The sequence below is a fragment of the Centropristis striata genome, chromosome 17 (genome assembly GCF_030273125.1).
Source record: "Centropristis striata isolate RG_2023a ecotype Rhode Island chromosome 17, C.striata_1.0, whole genome shotgun sequence".
Taxonomy (NCBI): Eukaryota; Metazoa; Chordata; class Actinopteri; order Perciformes; family Serranidae; genus Centropristis; species Centropristis striata.
In genome coordinates, this window is record NC_081533.1 from 17422086 (window position 1) to 17441542 (window position 19457).

The following is a 19457-nucleotide window of genomic DNA, read 5'->3' on the forward strand; positions in this document are numbered from 1 at the left end:
GTAATTATTTTGTGTCTTTTTTGGTCATTTGTGTCATTTTGTGTCTTTTTTGGTAGTTTTGTGTCTTTTTGTGTATTTTTTGTATCTTTTTTGGTCATTTTGTGTCTTCTGTGTTGTTGTTTTTTGGTCTTTCTGTCTTCTCATTTTGTGTCTTTTTTGGACATTTGTGTCTCTTTTTTTGGTCATTTTGTGTCTTTTTTTTATCATTTTGTGTCTTTTTTGGTCATTTGTGTCTTTTTGTCATTTTGTGTCTTCTTTGGCTGCTGTGGCTCAGTTGGTAGAGTCGGTTGGTTCGATCCCTGACCATCACAGCCTACATGTCGAAGTATCCTTGAGCAAGATAGTGAACCCCAAATTGCTCCCGATGCTGCGTTCATCAGTGTGTGAATGAATTCCCAATGGTGGCAGGTGGCACCGTTTATGGTAGCCTCTGCCACCAGTATGAATGTGTGTGTGAACGGGTGAATGAGCGCAGTCTGTAGTGTAAAGCACTTTGAGTGGTCGCAAAGCGACTAGAAAAGCGCTATATAAGTGCAGGTCCATTTACCATTTGTTGTTGTTTTATGGTCATTCTGTCTTCTCATTTTGTGTCTTTTTTGGTCATTTTGTGTCTTTTTTAGTCCTTTAGTCCAACATAAAATGTGATTTTTAATTTTTTTTAACTTTCAAAACACTATCATGCTCAATAAAGAATTTCAAATGTTGCAAATGTGAACAAAGGTTGCAAATCTAACATATAAGAGGGTTACATCCAGTTCTATCATTTTATACTAAATATATTTGACCTTGTCTCCAGTTTTACTTGGTATATCATCATCAAACTGAAACTGGCCTCATGGAGTTTACAGCCAGAACTTTAGAGGTAAATTTACAGTAGGGCTCCACGCAGCTTTGTTTTCTAGTCTGGATGTCATGAAGAAGTCTGGATTTGGAGCTTTTTGAGACTCCAGAGGGTTAAAGTGGATTTCACAGCTGATTGAAGCTGAGCAGGATTTAAAAAAAAAAAAGATTATGACTCATTTTTTGGCAGCATTGCACATTAGATCATCGTGGTTATTACATATTCCGCACCATATTCTTGGCATATCAGCAAATTTAAACAATCTGGGTTTATTTACAGTAACAGCCTGTATTTAAACGACTATTTGTGCAGGAAGGTTGTGTCTGTGTGAGCATACACAACAGCTTGCTTTGCATTTATATAGTTGCACTCTTTCACTCTGAGGAGCGACCGGGTGCAGCTGCATCTATTATTAAATCAGTCCCCTCATGATTTAACTGCCTTGCTTGAGGGAATTATAGTAGTTGAGTTCGGAGAGAGAATTACTGAGATTTCAAACTTGCAGCTTCTTAAAGCTGAGGCAGGTGTTTGTCTGCTAGGAGTCATTGTTCTGCAGATTTTACTGACACCTGGTAAAGAAGTTGAATTTTTTTAGTCTTATTTTTATTATTAGTCTTTATGAAAGATAAATAGTCTTGCACTCTTCACACTCAGCACTGTTTTCTACTCATAAATCTGTAATAAACATTGTGTTTTGTTAAGCCACCTATTTCAGTATTTCAGTATTTTTTTAAAGGGGCTTATAACATTATGAAATTACTATTTAAAGGCCATTTCCATGATCATTTAATTTATTTGCAGCATTTTTTGGGTTGATTGAAATTGTTGCACACACTGCCAAAAAAGAAAAGTTGGGTGAACTCAAAATTTCAAGGCAACAAACTTCAATAAAATTTTAAGTTGGACAATTAAACTAAATATTTTAAGTTTTGTTTTTGAGTCTGCTCAACTCTGAATTCAGATTTTTGTCAACTCAACTGTAAGTTGTACTAACTTATAATTTTACATTGTAATAACTTTTAATCCTTACTTCTGCTAACTTCTGCAATGTGCAAATGAAATGTCAGCTAATGTTGAGTTAGCATTGATATGCTAATGGCTACTCTTGTAGCTGTAACAAGCAGCGCCGCTAACATCAGTTAGCCACTAGCATCAGTTAGCCGCTAGCATCAGTTAGCCGCTAGCATCAGTTCGCCGCTAGCTTTCGCTAATGACCGATTTTCACCGATTTCCCGCATTTCACAACAAAGAAATAAGAGTTAGCAGAACTATTGTCCTTGTTTTGAACCCCAACTTAAAGATATAAGTAACAACAACTCACCAACGTGTTTTTGAGCAGACAACTGGCTTCCTTTGTTGTGCTAACTTACATTATTGCCCTAAATGTCAATAATTTATATTTCCAAGTTAAACCAACTTAAATCACTGTTTCACGCCAAAAAAACACAAGTTGGCTTTTTTGCAGTGCAGGTTTGGTGCTAAATATAACCATTTTTTATCAGTCGGTGATTGACATTACTCTTTTTTTATAGGCTGTTGTTGGCTCCGTTTTGAAGCTAGTGATGATATTGATATTGGTATAAAACTATAACCTCTGATGCACAATATTTTATATATTTATATATTTTTTCCCACACAACTAATTGCAGAGATCTTCATCTCTCTTCTGTAGTGGAATTAGCATACAGTATTGTGGAGCATACTCTTATCACATTTGTTATGTAATAGTCATTCCTTGTGCAAAATAAGAAAAATACTTGATGCTTAAAACGGCATACTTATTTTTGACAGCTGCTTTCAAATGAAATACAAAAAGATACATCCTACTTAAAACTTGGATGATGCTCTGAACATGTTGAAGCATTTACGTCGGACTTTTCTTGAGTCATTTTCTAAGAGTTAATGACTTTGCTGGTATTAAAGTGGTTTCATAACATCAGCCTTCAAACAAAAACAAGCATGTAATACTGTTTATCAAACAATAAAAGTCTCACACATCATTATCATTAAGTTGATTGACAGCAAGTTTCTGGATGTGATTCAGCTGAGGAGATAACGACTGATTGATCACATCGTGGGTTAATTTTGTGGTAATTTATAAGATACAATATTGGACAAACAATATTATCACTACTCGGGAGAGGTGGAGTCAAATTAACTATAATCACAGTCAGCTGAGATTTAAACTTTGATCAGATGGACCTCACCAATAACACTGAAAAGCAGCTGCATTTTTGCACCATTACACTGTTACATGTGTTGGAATCAGCCTTTTGTTAAATCCTGCATAACGGTGAGTCATGTGTCCCTGACCCCACCTTTTATTCACTTAACTATTGCATTATGTTTGGATTAATTCATTTTTCTACTGAAGGATTTATATGTTTGAAAGCTTCAGCTTTCCTTGAACATTTGCAGGAACTGAATAGTACTTCACTTAAAGAGTTTTATTGGACGCTGCATATGAGGCTATTTCACAATTGAAACACTCCGTTTTAAAATATGCTGACATGAATACAGTGAAATTTTGGAGTAGAAATTAATGGACACAACATATTGGAAATCCTTTTATAATCTATATAATGGATGGATGGATAGATAGAAGGATGGATAGATGATAGATAGATAGACAGAAAAAAGACACAAAATTACAGAAAAAGACACAAAATGACAGAAAAAAACTAAATTACTTAAAAAAAAGTCTTGATGTGATATTAAGGAGGATTTTTTTTTACATTTTTTTTAATACATTCTTGAGTGGAATTGGTAAAAATTAAGCACCAAATTTGTGTAATGAATGGCAACAACCAAAACTTAAATGTATGAGATATAATTGGGCATGGTAATGACCTTAATATATTCATAACATAATGTTCTCAGCCCTTTTACACTTTTACAACTTTAATTAATTAATGCATTTTTATACAACAGGAACAACTTGTACCACAGTGCTGAGCTGCAGATAGATAGATAGATAGATAGATAGATAGATAGATAGATAGATAGATAGATAGGAAATTCAGTACAAAAAACTGAAAATCAGAGCAAAAATATATAATATACATCAATATATTAACACATGATTAAATAGGTCAGGTAACTGAGTGACTATGCTTAGTCATTCATGCTTATATCAGTGTGTGTGTGTGTGTGTGTGTGTGAATCAAACATGGCTCTGCAGTGTCCCGCCAGGCTTATTTGGCTGTATCCACGGCAACCATGGCAAAATAAGAGCCTGTACTGAAAAAAACAAAACAGTTATTAACTCCAAAAATACAGACATTGTCTCCATATGGCTGTTTTGGAGAGGATACCACTGTGTGTGTCTGTGTGTGTGTGTGTGTGTGTGTGTGTGTTACCGGCAGTGAGTCATGTTAACTATCTCCCCGTCCGACTAACCATCAGAATCAAAGTGACGCAAATCTCTGCGTCAGTAATTAGCATAAAATTGGATCTTTGTTCCTGTTAGCAAACATGGCTGAACGCATCCAGCTCTTCAATTAGGCTCCAACTGACACACACACACACACACACACACACACCTACTTATCAAGCAGAGCAGATCAAGTCAATATTAACATTTATTCTGTGTCTTTTTGCTATGATGCATTTTTTACACACACACACACACACACACACACACACACACACACACACACACACACACACACACACCGATTGTGCATAAATAAGTTGGGATGTAGCATACACCTACAAACATACACACATACACAAATAACTACACTTGCACGTGCAAACACACACCTACATACACATACACACCACACACACACTCACGCACATACACACATGAACACACACACATACACACCATACACACACACACACACACACACACACACATGCACACGCACACGCATACACGCCATACAAACACACACACAAATAACATACATGAACAAAATACATACATGAACATTCACAAAGTGTCCATTTGGTGTTGCAAGTTGTTGTTTGTGTTCAGCTCAGTCAAGCTTATTCTCCATGGTGGCTGAGCCAGGTGGATTAGTCCTGTGATCACACACACACACACACACACACACACACACACACACACACACACACACACACACAAACACCTCATTATACCCAATTTCATTACTCCACCCTCTCGCCTGTCCCTCATTTTGTGTGTGTGTGTGTGTTTTTGTAATGAAGGAGATATGCCAGAAGAGGAAAGACAAATGAAAAAGCTCTGGGGAATATGTGAGCAACAACTAGAGAGAGAGAGAGAGAGAAGTGGAAAGGAGGAACTTTTAGTGATTATGGGAATAAAGGATGAAATCAGGCGACACATGGAAAGAGAGAGGGAGGAAGAGGAAGAGTGAGTAAGTGAGATGAAGAGGATGAACAAGTGAAAGGAAGGAGGGAGAGGATGAATTGTGGCTCATGTCACTATAAATTACTTCCAGGGTCTAATAACTGCAGACAGCCGGTACACCCTTTTAGTGAGTGTGTGTGTGTGTGTGTGTGTGTGTGTGTGTGTGTGTCTTGTACTTCCTACATAGTGAGGACCGGAACACATTTTTAACCAACAGAGTGAGGACATTTTTGCAAAGTGAGGACATTTCACTTCTTTAAAGGCTTTTTTTTAGATTTCAGACTTTGTTTTAAGGGTTAAAGGTTACATGATAATGATAATTAACTGAAACTGTATTGTGTGGTTACAAAACTAACTAAAATTATAGTGAAAATGTCCTTCGTTTTCCTCTTTTTTCATACATAATGAAGATGGATAAGACAAAGGAAATAAAGGCAAAATTTACTGTGACCTCTTTTAGTCTCCCACCCAACAAATACCCCATTACAAGAAACTAAAACTAATGAAAACTAAACTAAAACTAAAGCATTTTAAAAAAAAAATACTAAACTAAAACTAGCAAACTCACTCTAAAAACACATTAAAATTAACTGGATTTGAAAACAAATTTTTCCAACAAAATGAAAACTAAAACTAATGAAAAATCCAAAACTATTATAACCTTGCAAGGGAATTCACTATTCCAATGATGGTCCTCACAAAGATAGAAGTACAAGAATGTGTGTGTGTGTGTGTGTGTGTGTGTGTGTGTGTGTGTGTGTATTGAATTTTGAACTGTACTTGTGTGACTGCTTGTGTCTTCTACTAGAGATGCCAGAGGCCATCCACCCTTTAACAGGTTCGAAATCTTAATAAAAGGTTTATATTCAATGGTATTAAAAGCATTTGTTTGTGCATTTAATATAGGATTGTTCTTTTTTTCTTCAAGCTAACACAACTGTAAAATTAGATTTGTGTTGATGGAGTTTGGCCTGGGTTTTATACTTGAGGAAATTTACTGTAAATGTAATAAGAGGCACACCTATTCTGCTGTTTCATCAGTGTTTATTGATCCAAAGATGTCAAAGATGCCTGTCACAGAATGCAATAAAAACAAGCAAATATTTAATTAAATCCTTGCACATTCACTAAATTGACATTTCATCTCTAATTTCACTGACTGACTTAACCCGTTTTCAGGCAAATAACCATATTTGGTAACTTGAGCGGACATCTATAACAGGACCAATCAGTAAATCATACAAGATTCAAGCTTTCCTTTATTTTCATTGTATTAAAAAAAGTATACAACTATATTTAAGTGTGCTTCTCATATATAAGGTGCTTTAAAAAAGACATTCAGACATTATGCATATGTAATAAGTAGTCCAAAAAGATAATAAATAGTTTAAAGGTAAAAGATAAAGTGGTGATGGATGCAAATGATGTGTTATTGTTTATTTGGGGTTGTTGTATATAATATAATAAACATAATAATAATAAACATAAACATAATAATAATAATAATAATAATAATGACTCAATTGACTTCGATTTGCATATAAAAATGAAACATTTTGCAAAAAGTCTTATCAAATCCTCCAATAACACTTCAGGGTTGACATTAATTTCCAGAAGTTCCCTATAAGGGTTAATGGCTCGGGTGTAGTGAATTTGAAAAACCAGTAGGGGGCGATCTGTGTGTATGCAGGAAAGGTACAGATTTTTCTTCATTTTTTCTCATTTTCCCACCTCTCTGAAACTTTGTCAGAAGCCTAAATATAGCCTTTAGAGGCCATTACAGTAAAATAAAAATAAAAATTTAAAATGTCCTCACTTTGTAAAAAGTTCCTCACTCAACAGGTTTTAAACTTGAGCTGGTCCCCACAAAGATAGCCATACAAACACAACAAAAGCTAAAAAAAAAAAAAGATTAAACATTTGTACACACACACACACACACACACACACACACACACACACACACATATTGTGCATAAATAAGTTGGGATGTAGCATACACCTACAAACACACACACATGCACACGCACACACATACACACATGAACATACACACACATACACACACACACAAACACACACAGATTGTGCATAAATAAATTGGGATGTAGCATACATCTACAAACACACACCATACACACACATGCACACGCACATACACACACATGCACACGCACACACACACACACCCACATACACACCATACACACGCGCACACACAGATTGTGCATAAATGAAGATAGCCATACAAACACGACAAAAGCTCATAAAAAAGATTATATATTTGTATTTCTGAAACCTTCAGATACTGCGGTTTTGCCTCAAACAGATGCAACACTAACTGTGTGACTATATGTTTGTGATTGTGCTGTTTAATGTATCATTGAAAACATCTGTGCTGAGTCACGGCTCCTTAAAAGTCTTGATTGCGTGTGAGTGTTAAAGTGTTTTTGCAATTAGTGGCTTAAGAGATAAACAAATCCCTTAATTTAAATAAATTATTTGTGTACACTGTATGTATCTTCAGTCTTCAGTGTAACTTTGGTGCTTCTTGATGACACTCAAGAACTGTAGGAACAGAAAAGAAAAAAAGGAAAAGATTTCAGTAGACTTTACCTGGTCACAGAAACTGAACACTGTCTGTGTTTTATACCTGCTTTTCCTGCAGGGGGCAGCACTGAGCTGCACAGAGGCTACTGGCTGCAGCAGTCAGAGGCTGCACATCAAGCTGCACAAACACACCCACAAACCCATAAAGAAACGCTCTAAGTAAATAAGATGTGAACACATGCACACACTCAATTTCCAACCAATTTAGCCACTTAAAGTGACTCTCATGTTCTGTGAGGGAACATTCATGCTGTGTCCAGATCAAAGTCTCCAAATCATCATCTGCCACAGCTGGGACTCCTTTCAAACACCCACTTTTAGATATTCAAGGAATATGTTTACACTATTTTCTACATATTTAATTAAGGCAATGTCCGACACTTCCTACATGGTTAAAAATGAATTGGCTTTCAAGTCAATAGAATACTAATGAATTTAAATAAGTCAAAAGTGGCCTTGATGATCAGTAGAACCTGTCAGCACCAAACTAAGGCTATAACACCAGTAAATATTGCTCCAAACTAAAGCTATAACACCAGTAAAAATTGCACCAAACTAAGGCTAAACATTCGTAAATATTGCACCAAACTAAGACTGCACACCAATAAATATTGCACCAAACTAAAGCTAAACATTAGTAAATATTGCACCAAACTAAGACTGCACACCAATAAATACTGCACCAAACTAAGGCTAAATTTCGCACCAAACTAATTTAACACCATAAAATATTGCACCAAACTGAAGCTTTAACACCAGTAAATACTGCACCAAACGAAGACTAAACATGAATAAATATTGCACCAAACTAAGACTGCACACCAATAAATATTTCACCAATCTAAGACTAAACACCAATAAATACTTCACCAAATTTTTGGCAGAATATTGCCCAAAACTATGGCTAAACACCAGTAAATATTGCACAAAACTAAGACTAAATGTGTAAATATTGCACCAAACTAAGGCTAAAATATCTGTAAATATTGCACTAAAGTAGGGCATAACGTCTATAAATCCTGCACCAAACCTTGGCTAAATATTAGTAAATATGTCACCGATGTTGCATCATCATTGGCTGTTCATAGCAGAAAGTAACCCCCGGGCTTCCCGTGTACCTTACTTGCTGCAACACCTCTGATTCACACTCAGCTAATTGCTCATTTAGCCATCAGGGTGAGTGGGCTGCTCTGGCACGGGCCGAGTCACGAACAGTGAGACGTAATACAACTTCACACAGCTCTTTCTGACGCTGTGACTCAGATTGGGATTGGCAATGTCAAAAGGTCGTCACGTGCAGCTTTGGTGTCATTCATTCATCCCACTGCTTTGAATTTTTACACGCAAGTCAGAGTGGAAAAGTCACTTTTTTTCTTTTCAGAGATCACAAGATAACAAATGTTTTGGTGTTTTTAGTGGTTATTATCCCCTACTCTCTTATGGCCTGCTCCACCTGCTTGTAGGTCCAGTAGGTTGTTATCAGCCCAGTCACAACAGGTTGCTGAAAACTAAGTGTGTAGAACAAGCATTGTGTTGTATGTTAGAGACAGAGCCAGGTCAGTAAGGTTTTTGTGGTATTTTCGTTTGAGTTTGTCTAGGTTTCATGCTGTTTTGTGGCCGTATGGGTAATTAAGTAGACTTGTTGAATAACGAAGTGGCTTAGCGCTTGCTATGTCACCGTTTGGCTAATTCGCTTGAGTGACGCGAAGGGACGGGCTCTTCTGCCGCCTCTTAAAAAGTGTAGCAACAAACATTTTGTCAGAACAAGCACTGTGTTGTATGTTAGAGACAGAGACAGGACAGTAAGGTTTTGTGGTATGCTGCCATTTCGTTAGGTTTATGCGATTCTAAACACTGCTAACTACTTCAATAAGGTTAGAGAAAAATTGTTTGTTTCCTAGTTTAAAAAGTAACATAGCTTCCTGTATGTTTTCACACTACGTAACAACACTTCTGCCTTTGCTTTGTTCATTGGTACGGCTGTTAGATGGCACCACCAGCAACATATTAGTATTGCAGCCTATTTAATTGCTGATAGCAATCGGCTGTACCTGCTAGAAGGTGTAGTAAGCCCTTACTTGCCCATACTTATGGTATGATAACAGCTAATTAACACCTATTCAATTGTGTGATAACATCCGAATCATCATCAAAAGATCGCATTGGATTACATTTCTATTTATAACCAAGCTGAACTAATAATTAGGGACTGAGCACCGAAGGTGCCTATTGAAATTGGTCCGTTTTTAGTTTATATATTTCTGTCAGCCTGGTACCATGTCACCAAGTTTTGATGCTCAAATATAGATATTTAACCTTTTTTTAGCATATATTTTCAGTATTCTTGCACAGTTTGAAGCTGTGGTGCTTTATTACCTTGACAGCAAAGAGACTCGGAGGTCAGTTATATTATCTGCATCGACCTTTGTTGTTACTCAGTTGTAACAACAAAGGTCAGTATGGATAATGTCTCTGTGCAGGATGCCTGCTTCATTTTGATAACGACACCCAGAAGGACGGCAAATGTTCCGTTTGGGTCCCAGTGTAGTCGGTAAATCTACTTTACTGCATGGTCTGCACACACACACACACACACACACACTAACACTAACACACACACTTTGTTTTAGCCAGGCTTTTCATTGGGCAATGACAATGTAATTTAAGACAAACATAAACGAGTCTGCTGAGCACTGGGCTAATGGTAACAGTGGCTCATAAGCCTGTCATTTATAAACACACACACACACACACACACACACACACACACACACACACACACACACACACACACACACTGGTCAGTACTTGGCGTACAGCACTCGCTCCTGGCCTATCACCCACATTACATTTCCTCACAAGTCTGTGAAAGATACACAGATGTATTTTTATCATCGAGTATGTGGGTGATAAAAATGATAAAATGTGAGTGATGGTTGTGTTTACCCATTCATGTGTGTATTTGTGTGTGTGGGAGAGAAAGTGTGTCCGGTGATAACGTCATGTCTAAATCGGCGTCCTCCCTGCTGACACTCCGACGCACGCGGAGGGGAATGAATTAGTAATCGGCCTTAGAGACAGAATAACTGTGTGCAACACCTCCATGTTATTCATGTGTGTTTGTGAGTGTGTGTCAGTGGAGAGTAGGTGTAAAAATCTTCTTGTTTGTGTGCAGTGTGGACACTATAGAAACTTTTTCATGAGGATGTTTGTGTGTGTGTGTGTGTGTGTGTGTGTGGGTGCAGTATCACTGCTGTGTTTTCTCTGCGTAAGCTGGAAGCTGATTTAACCTTCTCTCGCCTCTTTCTTTCTCTATTTTGTCAATGACACCAGTAAATATTCATGTTCATCTCTGGCCACTGGTGCTAATGGTCTTGCTGGTTCTATACAGATTTATTTTACTGCACTGGACTCTCTTGCTTACTTAACAGCAGTGGTGGGAGAGTTTTCTTTAATTTCTTTTAGATAAGTAAAAGTACCAAAGTGCAGAAATGCTAATTACATTTTTTGCTTAACCCTTTGATGCACAACATATTTTAACCCCTACTAACACACAACATGGGTGAAAAATGAACCTCATTCACTTCCCATATTATTTAATGCTGCTGTGTGTTTCTGTGCTCTATCTTTTCATATCAACTTATTTTATGATTGAATATTCCAAGTATTCTTTAAATATCTTGTTTTCGATAACAACAGATCATTATTTCCATTTTGCTTCTCATACTTTATGAAGAAAAAGGTTTTTGTATGATTACATAGCTAACTACTTGGCTAAGTAGCTTTCTAAGCTAACTATTTAGCCAAGAAGTTAGCTAAGTAGTTAGCTTAACAAGCTACTTAGCTAAATTCCTAGCCAAGAAGTTAGCTAAGTAGTTAGCTTAACAAGCTACTTAGCTAAATACCTAGCCAAGAAGTTAGCTATGTAGTTAGCTTAACAAGCTACTTAGCTAAATACCTAGCCAAGAAGTTAGCTACGTAGAATGCTAAAAAAAAATGGATATGGGTCATTTTTGACCCATGTTTTGCATTAAAAGGATAGTGACACAAAAAGGGTTTTTATTCAAAAATGAATAAAGGAAAACATAATATTAGGATGTATGATGATCAAAAACAAACGAATTGAGGAAAACCTGGAATACTGAATGATGAAAATAATTTATTGCAAAGTTATAGAACATAAAAACTCTGTCAGGTCACTTTAGACCCATGTTGTGCATCAAAGGGTTAAGTACAAATGCATTAAAATATATTTGAGGTACCAAAAGTAAAAGTAGTTATTATTCAGAATTGCTTATTTCAGGGGAAAAAAAGAAGAAATATAATTAGTGATGCATTAATCTTTAATGTTGCAGCTGGTAAAAGTGGAGCTAATTTTAATTTCGTTGTAAAGGCTGAGTAGTGTGTATATATATATATATACATTTAATGAAAAAACATTCCTCTAAGGTCAGTGCTTCCCAAACTTTTTTCTGCTGTGACCACCTTTATTAGCCAAGAACATTTTCCTTTCCAAGTTGAATTTAATCCAAATAACATCACCAATAACATTTACTGCATTTCACACACATTCCTCATGAGGTTCCTGCTTGATTCCAGACTTCTGAATCACTGCCCTCATCTCCAGTTTGGTCTGTGGTTGAACACAATGACTGCTGTTTCCTCGGTCGGAAAATGAGCCAATCAGACGTTAGAGGCATAATTAAGAATGGGGTCTCCATCTGTTGAAGGTTTTGCTTCTGTCTTGCAAGTAAAAAAAACACAAACAACTCAACTGCTGTATAGACACTGAACTTGAGTACAGAATAGGCTTTCATTGTATCTTGGGTTTGAACCATTTGCTTGATGAGTGTCACTTGTTTTGCTTTTTTCTCGTCTACAGTTCGTCCTTCATATTGTTAACGTGTTGTTGTTTTCAGTCTTTACTCCTGCTGTTGAGGTTCATTTCACTTCAGTTTAACTCCACACATATTTTTTTTATGTTGCTTTAACTAAATCCCAGGCTGAAAATTGTGGCTGTAAAGTGGAATGTGGTGTAAAATGCCAAAAAAGACACAGAATGACCAAAAAAGACACAAAATGACCAAAAAAAGACACAAGATGACCAAAAAAGACACAAAAAGACAAAAAATTACCAAAAAAGACAAAATGAAAAGAGAAAATGACCAGAAAAAGACACAACATGACTAACAAAAAGACCAAAAAAGAAACAGAATGACCAAAAAACCCCACAAGATGACCAAAAAAAAAGACACAAAATGACTTACAAAGACACGAAAAGACATGAAAAGGATTCAAAAATGGACAAAATAGCCCATGACTCCATAGAGTTAAGAAGAGACTGAAGACCCAACTCTTTACTGAACACCTTCACACTTGACCTTCACAGATGACAACGATAAATATCTCACTGACAACTCGTGCACTTGCGTCCTAAGGAACTCAAACTTAACCCACGGCACTTACTCTTGTTATGTCTTTGACTTCATCTTTGTGTTGTATTTACTCTAAAATGTACGTTGCTTTGGATAAAAGCTAAATGGCACTGTAGAGTTGTAAAAGTAAATTATATGATTTAAACATCACTGAACTTCCATACCTCATGTTTTGGGCATGTATGTATAATAACGTGTGCTGTTTTTAGAATTACCTGCTCTGCGATGTACCGTGAACCGCAAAGTGCTCATATGGGTGATTTTGAAAAACGATCATATGGGTCATATCAAACAACCTATTCTGTTGTTTAGGCTGGAGATCTTGTTGACAAATAGACAATGTTTTTTTATAAAGCAAGATTGGTTTCAAGGCATTTAGAATTATATACAGTATATTTTCTATTTGTGTGTTTGATATATTTTTTAATCCAACATTTAGCGATCTTTAAAGTTCTACAATAAATTCAGCTTCATTCATTCAGCATCACAAGTAGATGTAGATATTTAGGGTATGATTGTGAACAAGCATGTTAAGTGGAGACTGAACCTCTTCGACTTGACACTTTTCCCTCTGAACAGGAGCCATCCTGTCTCTGCAATGCATTTCTCTCCAGAAGCATCCATTCCCTTTACTCAAAAGGACTGTGGAGATTGAGTTTTTTTTCTCCTTCCTAAATCTGCCCAGTGATGCCCAAAGGCTTGTGTCTCTCCTTCATCCAATCCCTCCATCTTCCTTCCTTTTCATGTCACCACTGTTACATAAGGGAGGAAGGGAAAAGGAGTGACATCTCCGCTGAGGAGGACTGAGTGTGCTCTACGTGTCTATATGTGTGTTTGTGTGTGTGTATACGGCTGCTGCTCAACTTTTAATCAAGAATTAATTGTTAACCTCAAAGGAAACAAGTCCCCTAAAGACTCCTCTGCTCAGCCTCTCGTATCCGTCAAAACAGTCTGTGCCATCAGCTTCCAGACTAAAAAGTATGCTGAGGGCACAAAATCACTCAGACGCCATCACAGTGAAAGCATACTGTTATAAACCTGTATCAAAAACAACAATTATAACCATGGCTTTACTCTGCAACAGCTCATTTCGCTCATTTTATATTGAATTTCATTTTCTAGTTGTTTTTTTTCCATGTTCCCAACGTGAGAAATCTCATTAAGGAATCAGAGCAACCACTTTATTTAAATATTTTTACACCAAAAACTTATATTTATTATTAATCTGAGAAAATTTTCCCCACTGGCCCTTTGTCAGCTATCAGTAGTTGAAGCTTAGGGGTTCAATTACCTCTTATTAAATTTAAATGTGCATCAGCCTTAAGTCTTACAGCCCTTTTTAGAAAAAAAATATCTCTTATTAATCAGATAATACCTCCCCATCAGCACTTCTTAAAGGTTACTCAATATCCAGACTTAACTCTGAGACTGCTGTAGTTAGCATATTGTTAGCAGAAGTTTGGCTAACTTACAAATAAGTGCAGCTACATAAGCAATAAGATGAAACAAAACATAACATTATATTTGCCTTAATATAATTGAATAAGAGAAGACATTTCTGTCAAAAACTGAATCTACACTACTTAATGAAGTGTGTTTAGCTGACAGAGAGGCTACGCTAGCTGCTCACACTGGGAGTCGCTTGCCAAGTTAGCTGCCAGACTGTGACTCAGCTATTTTCTTTTTTGTTGTTTTAACAGCTACAATCATTTAACTAAACATTTGTCAAGATGAAATTAGTTAAAAACAGAGTTGTAACAACTAACTCTCTGTTCTCAAGCAAACTGTATTTTCTTTATCGCTGACAGAGGCTAATTGCCATTAGCAAGCTGCGCTTCACCTAGCTATATTAGCTAACTTCTAAGCTTCTGTAATACTGCACAAACTATGAGTCAGCTTTTTTTTATACTTCTAGTATTTTATCATTATTTTATTTATTATTTCACCAAAACAAACATTTACATTACATTTGTCATGATAATGTGTGAAAGCCTAAGTTTGCTAATATAGCTAGCTAGCTGATGTTGGCTAGCTAGAAGCAATTGTCCTTAATAGTCTCTTACAGCCTTAAATAGAACTAAGCTCATGGTTACAACATTGGACAGTGTGTACACCAAGGTTATAATAGTTTTGGATTTTTCATTAGTTTTAGTTTCATTGTGAATTTTTGATTTCAATTTCACTCCACTTCTCCCGGAAGCCCACAAAGCAAAAATACACACACTCAGCGGTGGAGAAATAGAAACACTGGATTATGTTTGAAAAAAAGTTGACAAAGACGAAAACAAAGTACATTTTCACTATAATTGTTTGTTGTTGATCAGTTTTAGTTAGTTTTGTAACCACACAATACAGTTTCAGTTAGTAATCGTACCTTTTAAAAACTCTCTTTTTAAAATTTATTTCAGTTAATGAAAATGTTTTTTCAATTCTATTTCTCGTTATTTCGTTAGTTTTTCATTAACTATAATAACCTTGATGTACACCATATGTTGGAAGAGCAGCGAATGATTGGGATATTTTTTATTTACGTAAGTCAAACTTTTTCAGCTTCACGCGCCACAGAGAAACTGTCATAGGGAATAAGCAGAGCCCCAAACACTGTATCAGTTCTGTTTACACATCCATGATCAAAACTGTGGAAATGAAAATTTCCACAACCACAGAACTCGGTAAACATTTGCAGGCAGCCTGTGTCTCAAGATAGTTAAAGCAGACCTCTTTCAAATTGCTCAACACATTTTTGAGAATATTTTCCAGGCTGCTGCTTTATTGTTGCAAAGCCCCATCTTATTTCGGTACATCAGTGGTGGTGTGAAACTTTATACCACTGTCCTATTTTCTGGCATCAGCACCCTTCAAAAGCAGCACATTTCTTCAGAACCTGCTCCCTGATTGGCACACCATGGCCACCAGTCTTTGATTTTTGTCTTTTAAAAAGTGACTGGCTGTCTTCTTTTATGGTCTTGTGTCAGGTGACAGGTTGTCTCCTTCTTATGTCTTAGCTGCCGGAGAGACGTCGGACACAAAGTCCACAGTCCTGTCATTTAATTTTGTTTGATGGCTCCGTGGTCCTGCTGACATTCAGCTTTGTGGGGTTGCCTTTTGGTTTCTAATGATGCCGTATGATCTTTCATTGCACTGCAGCAGTGGTGGTATATTTTTTTAACTTGAGCCTGAATCCTGCGAGGCTTCCAGTCTGTGAAAAACCTTGTTAGCTAGACGACGACTGCTTGCTGTGTTGATGTGCAGTGAAAACAGTGAGAAATTCTTAACACACAGTCAGAGAAACAGTGATGTCTCAAAGGTATGACAGTAACGAAGGTAGTTAACACTCCCTCCTTTCTCTCTCTCTCTCTAGATTGTGTTATTTACAGTAATTTGTGCCACATTTCAGAAACTCCTGAGGCTTGTGTGTCTTATTACCTAACTCACTAATACACTGATGCACACTCTCACCCACACATGATCATATATTTAACTTTTTAACCCTCTGGAGTCTCCAAAAGCTCCAAATCCAGACTTCTTCATGACATCCAGACTAGAAAACAAAGCAGCGTGGAGCCCTACTGTAAATTTACCTCTAAAGTTCTGGCTGTAAACTCCATGAGGCCAGTTTCAGTTTGATGATGATTGCCAAGTAAAACTGGAGACAAGCTCAAATATATTTAGTATAAAATGATAGAACTGGATGTAACCATATTTGACAGCTTTGTTCACATTTGCAACATTTAAAATTCTTTATTGAGCATGTGTTTTGAAAGTAAAAAAATCACATTTTATGTTGGATAAAATGTGACACAAAAGACCACAGACACTAAATGACCAAAAAAAGACACAAAAAGACAAAAAAAGACACAAAATGACCAAAGAAAAGACAAAAAAAAAAAAAAAAAAAATGACAAAAAATACACAAAATGACTAAAAAGAAAAAAAAATGACAAAAAGTTACTAAAAAATACACAAAAAGACACAAAATGACCAAAAAAGACACAAAAGACCAAAAAATACACAAAAAGACACAAAATGACTCAAAAAAGACACAAAATGACAAAAAAGACACAAAAAGATACAAAATGACCAAAAAAGACACAAAAAGACCAAAAAATACACAAAATGAGAAGACAGAATGACCAAAAAACCCCACAGAAGACACAAAATGACAAACAAGACACAAAAAGACACAAATGACCAAAAAAAGACACAAAAAACCATGAAAATAATTAAAAAATGGACAAAATAGCCCAAGACTCCAGAGTTAAAGACCCTGAGCGTCTATCTCAAAGAAAAAATCTTCACATTGTGCATATATTGAAACATTACTCTTCAGTTTGACTCTTTTTTATATATCTGTAGAAAACATGAATTGTTTTGCTCGTACCAAGGTCTGGAACATTTTATTTTTCAGTCTCCCGTTTAGGTACTTAGTCAGCCCCGAGCGGTTTTAAGAGTGGTTCCTTTTCTTTTGGTAAACAATAAGAAAAGGCAGCTAGCGTTTGAAAAGATGTTCCCAGTAAGCACTCAGAGTCCACATTTCATCTCTTATAGGGACAAAACATCTCTCAGTGGCTGCAGTATTTCTCATTTTCTCCATCTACTGTGGAAATCATGTACTGCAGTAGACATAATTGAGGCGAAACCTTTGAAAAGCTTGAGACAACTCTGACCTTTGGGTCGTTTGAACCATAATTCTCCAACACAATGTAAGGATTTGTACCAAACCTACACTCTGTATGATATTTGTTTTAATACGCAATCACCTACCTGGGCTTGTTGGAGATATCAAAGGATCAAACTCACAAAAATATTGTGACTAAAGTCCATTGAAGAAGTTTTTGTAGTTAACCCTTTGATGCACAACATATAAACACCGTCTAATGCACAACATGGGTAAAAAATTAAGGATGTGGTATTAGGAGGAGTCAGGCACTGCCATAATTAAACCAGCGTCACGAAATCTACATCTGTATTTCACATACAGTTCATTGTTCATGTTCACAAAAAATGTACTAGGTTGTCTTGTTTCAAAGTTCGTGGGTTGGCAGGCACTCCAGATACTCAAATGTATGTACAAACGCACTGAAAAAAAAAATGGTACATTTCCATAGACACCTGTGTCTTTTGTTTGTATTTTGGGTTCCTGACAGCTTTATACTTTGTTAATTAACATAAAATGAAAAATCTGACTGATAGCCAAGTTTGTGTGGAGAAAAAGGAGCCATGCATGTGATGTAAGGACAGACTGAAAGATGCTAAACAGAGACAGAAATTAATGCACAGGAAGTTGACAAATTTTAACCAAAATCTCCTGGACTTAAGAGGTTTAACCCTCTGGAGTCTGAGCCTATTTTGTCCATTTTTGAATCCTTTTCGTGTCTTTTTGTGTCCTTGTAAGTCATTGTGTGTCTTTTTTGGTCATTTGTGTCTTTTTTGGTAATTTTGCGTCTTTTTTTAGTTATTTTGTGTCTTTGTTTTGGTAATTTTGTGTCTCTTTTTGGTCATTTTTTGTCATTTTTTAGTCATTTTGTGTCTCTTTTTGGTCATTTTGGGTAATTTTTTTTTGTCATTTTGTGTCTTTTTTAGTCATTTAGTCCAACATAAAATGTCATTTTGAATCTTTTTTTTTAACTTTCAAAACACTATCATGCTCAATAAATAATGTAAATGTTGAAATGTGAACAAATATAAGAGGGTTCCATCCAGTTCTATCATTTTATACTAAATCTATTTGAGCTTGTCTCCAGTTTTACTTGGCCTATATCATCATCAAACTGAAACTGGCCTCATGAAGTTTACAGCCAGAACTTTAGAGGTAAATTTACAGTAGGGCTCCACGCTGCTTTGTTTTCTAGTCTGGATGGAGTCAACAAGTCTGGATTATTTGGAGCTTTTGGAGACTCCAGAGGGTTAATATGCAGAATGTCCATTTCCAATGCAGATTTTTTTTACTGCATATTGGAAGTTATTTTGCATCCACGATGTAAAAAAAAAAAAATCATAAAAACAACTTGAGAAAAGTATGTCCAAAAGTTTTTCCCAAGCTTGAAATACTGCTTAAAAAAAAAAAAAAAACCTAAAGCATAATCTTCTGGGTTAGCCTCCACTTCAAACTCAAGCTCCCTAATGGGATATTTAGCTTGCAGCAAGGCTCACATCACAATACATACACCCAGTAAACACAGATTAGCTTCAGAAGGAAACAATGCAAAAGAAAGCGCAGTAGACATAA

The 19457-nt window shown here is 36.2% G+C and overlaps 1 protein-coding gene across 1 annotated transcript in view; it reads left to right on the forward strand.

Annotated features, from left to right (window-relative positions):
* The window catches only part of nhsl2 (NHS-like 2), a 183925-nt gene that overhangs the window by 88001 nt on the left and 76467 nt on the right, over positions 1-19457 (forward strand). The window contains exon 8 of the mRNA XM_059354398.1: positions 7852-7952. Coding sequence (XP_059210381.1) covers positions 7852-7952 — 101 coding nt within the window. The remainder of the gene's footprint in view (positions 1-7851; positions 7953-19457) is intronic.